The sequence below is a fragment of the Limulus polyphemus genome, unplaced genomic scaffold, assembly GCF_000517525.1.
Source record: "Limulus polyphemus unplaced genomic scaffold, Limulus_polyphemus-2.1.2 Scaffold11817, whole genome shotgun sequence".
NCBI classification, from domain to species: Eukaryota; Metazoa; Arthropoda; class Merostomata; order Xiphosura; family Limulidae; genus Limulus; species Limulus polyphemus.
Genome location: NW_013677427.1, coordinates 1 through 5715, shown reverse-complemented (window position 1 = coordinate 5715; position 5715 = coordinate 1). Strand labels below are relative to the sequence as shown.

Here is a 5715-nt window from a genome sequence, read left to right as displayed (position 1 = left end):
TCATTTTTGAAAAAAAAACATTTTCTACAGAGATACTAACGTTTCTGTATTCTGCCTACATTTAAAACTTCCATATATCCCATAGAGAAACTATAAACTAACGTTTCTGTATTCTGCCTACATTTAAAACTTCCATCTATCCCATAGCGAAACTATAAACTAACGTTTCTGTATTCTGCCTACATTTAAACTTCCATCTATCCCATAGAGAAACTATAAACTAACGTTTCTGTATTCTGCCTACATTTAAAACTTCCATCTATCCCATAGAGAAACTATAAACTAACGTTTTTTATTTTAAATTAACTTCTGGATAACGTTTTTCTTATCTATTTTAAAGTGTTTTCATAGTTCAACCATTAAACTCCAGGCTATTCCATACACTAAAAACTTTTTATATACTTAGTTGTTCATTACGATAAAATTATTACCAATGTTATACCAACCTGTTACATTTCCAGAGAAGTAACTCACAGCCAGCGCGAAGAAAATCGACAACGTTGTTTCCATGGTATAACCTCTACCGGCCCGGCATGGCCAGGTGGTTAGGGAAGTCGACTCGCAATCTGCGGGTCGCGGGTTCGAATCCCCGTCCCACCAAATATGCTCGCCCTTTCAGCCGTGGGGGCGTTATAATGTGACGGTCAATCCCACTATTCGTTTGTAAAAGAGTAGCCCAAGAGTTGGCGGTGGGTGGTGATGACTAGCTGCCTTCCCTCTAGTCTTACACTGCTAAATTAGGGACGGCTAGCGCAGATAGCCCTCGTGTAGCTTTGCGCGAAATTCAAAAAACAAAAACAAACAAAAAACAATAACCTCTACTGCTAAGTCAATTTCCCTTAAGGTCAGTTCCTCGTCCTTGGAATGAAATACCTATGACGTCATACGTAAAGAACTTATGGTTGATTTAATGTGTTTCATGACGTGCCTGTTCGATAAGTAAATAAATGTAATGGTTTTATATCATGCTGTTTAAGCATTAACTTGAATTGTTTAAACCTTACAAACTTATTTTATCAGCGATTCTAGGTATTATCCAAGTTTTCCACAAAATGTTTTTCATCATTAGGCGTGACCTTGTTGCGTAGGGTAAGTAGCACCCCCGGTAGTGTTCCCTCCCTCTCTTTCTATACATATATACAATTATTAGTATGCAAGTTAAGGAAGCCTGTTTGTTGAAAATGGTGCAACTGTAGTTTTATGCAATTCGTGAGACCTCTATCGGCAAAGTTTTACATAAATCTGTTAACATCTGTTATATTGCTGTACGTGTGCAATTGGAGAGAGCTTTTTTTTAGAGTAAAAACCACATTTGGCGATCTGTCCACTGTAAGGAATCAAACCCCGAATTTTAGCGTTGTAAGTCCATACCTCGAAAATGGATATGAATGGGGAGATGGAAGTTTAAATGTAGGCAGAATACACAAATATCCTCGTTATTGTCCATTGTAACTGTAAACATGAATATATTTATCTGGGTCAAAACAATACAATTAATACGTACATTATAAACTTCCACCGATGATGTTGAACTGGGGGGGGGGATAAACGATGTACGACTGATCTATTGTCATTGTTTATAATAGTTTTTTCTTTAATAGACTCACGAATATATAACGTTTCTTTTACATTATTTATTGGCTATTACTCGATACTTTGGATGTTAACAAAACAGAAACATGTTACCTCTACATTACGTTTGGCCTAAAAGGAAGTAACAGTGCTAACCCTAGATTTACAGGAACTAGCAAGAGATCGGAATTCCTAGAGTTTATTTATACTTTTTCTAGGGTATTTCCCAGATAATTCGAATGGTTTCAAAATAAATGTCATCTCGATATTATAAGTTATCATTATTTATTATCAACTTACAGTGACATTGTAACAAATCAGTAAAACAACGGTGAAGGAATTATAGTATTTTGGTACTTGTGTATAAAGTTAAAATCATAAATAATATTCAACTTTAAACTGGTACACAATTAAAAACATTTTATTCAGGCCTATCTATGGCCTTCAAAAAGTTGACTCCTGAGGATGACGTTGTAACGTCGAAACATGTAGAGTCGACAACTTTTTGAAGGCCATAGATAGGCCTAAATAAAATAGTTTTAATTGTGTACCAGTTTAACGTTTAATATTATTTATGATTTTAACGGTGAAGGAAGTTAAAGATAAGATGATTGATGTAACAGAAAATTAAAAGTTACACAATGATTTTCATATTCCTTTTAGAAACTACAAATGGATAATGATAACCGGATTTGGATCCATTTTTAAATTATTCAGGTGGTTTATCAATTGTTTCAATGAGTCATCTAAGTCAATCGAATCTTTCTAAAGTCTCTCGAAAACCGAGTGATTCTACCATTATTAATTCTCAGCATTAAGTATCAAATAGAATAGTAATATTATCACCATGATAATCACGTACACAGGGATAAACAATACAGATTTATATATGTGGGTTTTTGTATACAGGGACACTTATATTTCATTATATTATCAACAAGCGAAAGAGAAACCTTGGGTGTCGCTTTACATGATTCTAATTCAAGAACTTGGGGATCACTTTACATGATTATAGTTCAAGAACTTGGGGATCACTTTACATGATTATAATTCAAAAACTTGGGGATCACTTTACATGATTATAATTCAAGAACTTGGGGATCATTTTACATGATTATAGTTCAAGAACCTGGGGATCACTTTACATGATTATAATTCAAAAACTTGGGGATCACTTTATATGATTATAGTTCAAGAACTTGGGGATCACTTTACATGATTATAATTCAAGAACTTGGGGATCACTTTACATGATTATAATTCAAGAACTTGGGGATCGCTTTACATGATTATAATTCAAGAACTTGGGGATTGCTTTACATGATTATAATTCAAGAACTTGGGGATCACTTTACATGATTATAATTCAAGACAAGCGGTTAATTGTGATGAATATAAAATTACTGTGAATCCAACATTTTATGACTAGAAGTAGAAAAATTTCATTTACAGGTGGAACGCTTTTTAATAAATGCAAGATGTCGACGTGCTTTTGGAAGCGCTGTGAACAGTTAAAGGTTTCTTTCTTTTTTAATTTAACAGTTATTTTTACAATATTAAAATGAACTATAATTACTATTAATTAAACTTGATTAATAAAGACTAGTACATTTAACATGTGTTTTTGGTTTTATGTCTGAATTTCATCCTCACAGAACAACCAACATAACACTGGTCTATTTTTTAATTACGTAATGCATACACATTATTTCCAGAAAATGTAACACGTATCTTACTATAATTTTACTGTATCTAAGTAGTTCATATGGATATTGTATCATTTTACTGAATCGAAGTAGTTCATATGGATATTTCTATAATTTTACTGTATCTAAGAAGTAATTCATATGGATATTTCTATAATTTTACTGTATCTAAGAAGTAATTCGTATGGATATTTCTATAATTTTACTGTATGTGAGTAGTAGTTCATGTGGATATTTGTATCATTTTACTGTTAGGTGTAAATATTTTGTATAAAAGTAAACATTATTATAATAATATTTTATTGATTGGTTTTGAATATCTCGCAAAGTTACTCGAGAGCTATCTACACTAGCAGTTCCCAATTTAACAGTTATAAACTACAGCTAATCAACATCACCAACCTGCAACTCTTGGGTTACTCTTTTATCAACGAATAATGAGATTGACTGTACATAACAACGCCCCCACACGTTGGAAGAGCGGTTTCTCATCATACACAAGTATCACATTAGTATAAGTATTAAAACATCATCTATTTCTCAAGCTGAAATTTTCAATCACCCACAAATTGTTCCAAAATTTAGTGGCTTATGGTGTTAAAATTATTAATATTAAATAATTCAACAAGGTTTACATACCTGTCACATTTATAGAAAAGAGAGCCATAGCCAGTGCGAAAAAAGTCCATAGAGTGGTTTTCATGGTATAACCTCCACTACTATGTCAGTTCCCTGGCGAGTTCCTCTTCTTGGAACAGTCTAGGTTTGTTTTAACTCAGTTCTGTATTTTCATTTATTGTATCATAGGACGAGTCTGTTTGATAATTAAATAACGATATTCATTTCATATTTTGTTATAAGTTTTATCCTGCAGAGATCTGAGATATTACAAAACGTTGCGAAATATCCTAGGAAGCGTTGTTACTCACCAGAAAGCATGACCTTATTGAAAAAGTTAGGGTACGCTAAACACACTCACACTCAGCTAAGCACACACACCTCTCGTACGATCGTTGGCACGATAACGTGAATTGTTTGTGTACTAGACATTGGTGCAATCTTACTTTTGAACGATTCTCGAGACCTCTGTCGACATAAATCCGAGGTAAGAGGTTTTACTAGATTTGTTTACCTAGCAACGGACATACTAATTTAAATATTGAAAGTGTGAACGATTCTAAACAACTGAAACGAGGATAACTTTAATGTATTTATAAAAACATAATTTATAATCATAAAATAAGTGGCAATTTCTTTAAGTACAAGTTAATTTAGAAGATTTTTAGTAAAGATGATATAAAAACGAAAATTGGAATGTTCCTTACTCAATATATCAAAATATTTCAAAAACAGTTTAAATTAAATAAATGATTATAAATTATAAAGTGAAACTTTCATATGTGCCAATAACAATTACTCTTGTGCTAACAAAATAAATAAAATTATTAAATACTAATAGTGAGTTAAAGAAAAATCAAAAATATTATAAACCAATCGCTTTACATGTACATAATACAGGGGTATTTACTTGGGATGAATATAAAAATATTGTGAATCCAACATTTTACAAACAACGTAACATTCGTGATTTTATTGACATTAGAAAATAAGTTTGAATAGTATTATAAACAACGACAATGACGTGTTTCATGTTTAAATCTTTATTTTCCTCACCCGGTAATTTATGTATTTAGTTCTGTGGAAGTTTATGACTAGTGGTAAATCACGCCTAGTGGTAAATCAGTAAATACACCTACCGTCCAAGTCTTATAAAAATTAGTTTCATTGGTTTGATGTATGTAAATATTATACGTACTTATAAATAAATGAATACGCCTAATGGTAAATCAGTAAATACACCTACCGTCCAAGTCTTATAAAATTGTGGTCGTTTATGTTTTTTACTGTATCTAAGTAGTTCATATGGATATTTTGATACAATATCCATATGAACTACTTCGATTCAGGAAAATGATACAATATCCATATGAACTACTTGGATTCAATAAAATGTTGCAACTATCCATATGAACTACTTAGATACAGTAAAATGATACAATATCCATATGAACTACTACTTAGATTGTGTGATATTGTTGATAACGTTAGCCTTATATTTACAAGTAGAAAACCATTGACTCTTCTTGATTTAAAATATCGTACATTTAAAAATTGTGTTTGACATGAGCCTATCTAGTAAACCAATTGTATACATTTTAATTACTATACATATTTGTTTTAGTCATGGCAATATACTTGTACTATACATATTTGTTTTAGTCATGGCAATATACTTGTACTATACATATTTGTTTTAGTCATGGCAATATACTTGTACTGTACATACTTGTTTCTAGTCATGGCAATAGACTTGTACTGTACATATTTGTTTCTAGTCATGGCAATAGACTTGTACTGTAAATATTTGTTTCTAGTC

At 31.7% G+C, this 5715-nt stretch overlaps 1 protein-coding gene across 1 annotated transcript in view; it reads right to left on the bottom strand.

The window, feature by feature from the left end:
* Window positions 1-4322, bottom strand: part of LOC106476851 (clotting factor B-like) — a gene marked incomplete at its 3' end in the record, with an annotated part of 11645 nt that extends 7323 nt beyond the window's left edge. Inside the window, exon 1 of the mRNA XM_013937469.1 lies at window positions 3918-4322. Within this exon, the coding sequence (XP_013792923.1) occupies window positions 3918-3981 (64 nt within the window). The remainder of the gene's footprint in view (window positions 1-3917) is intronic.
* Window positions 4323-5715: the final 1393 nt, after the last annotated feature.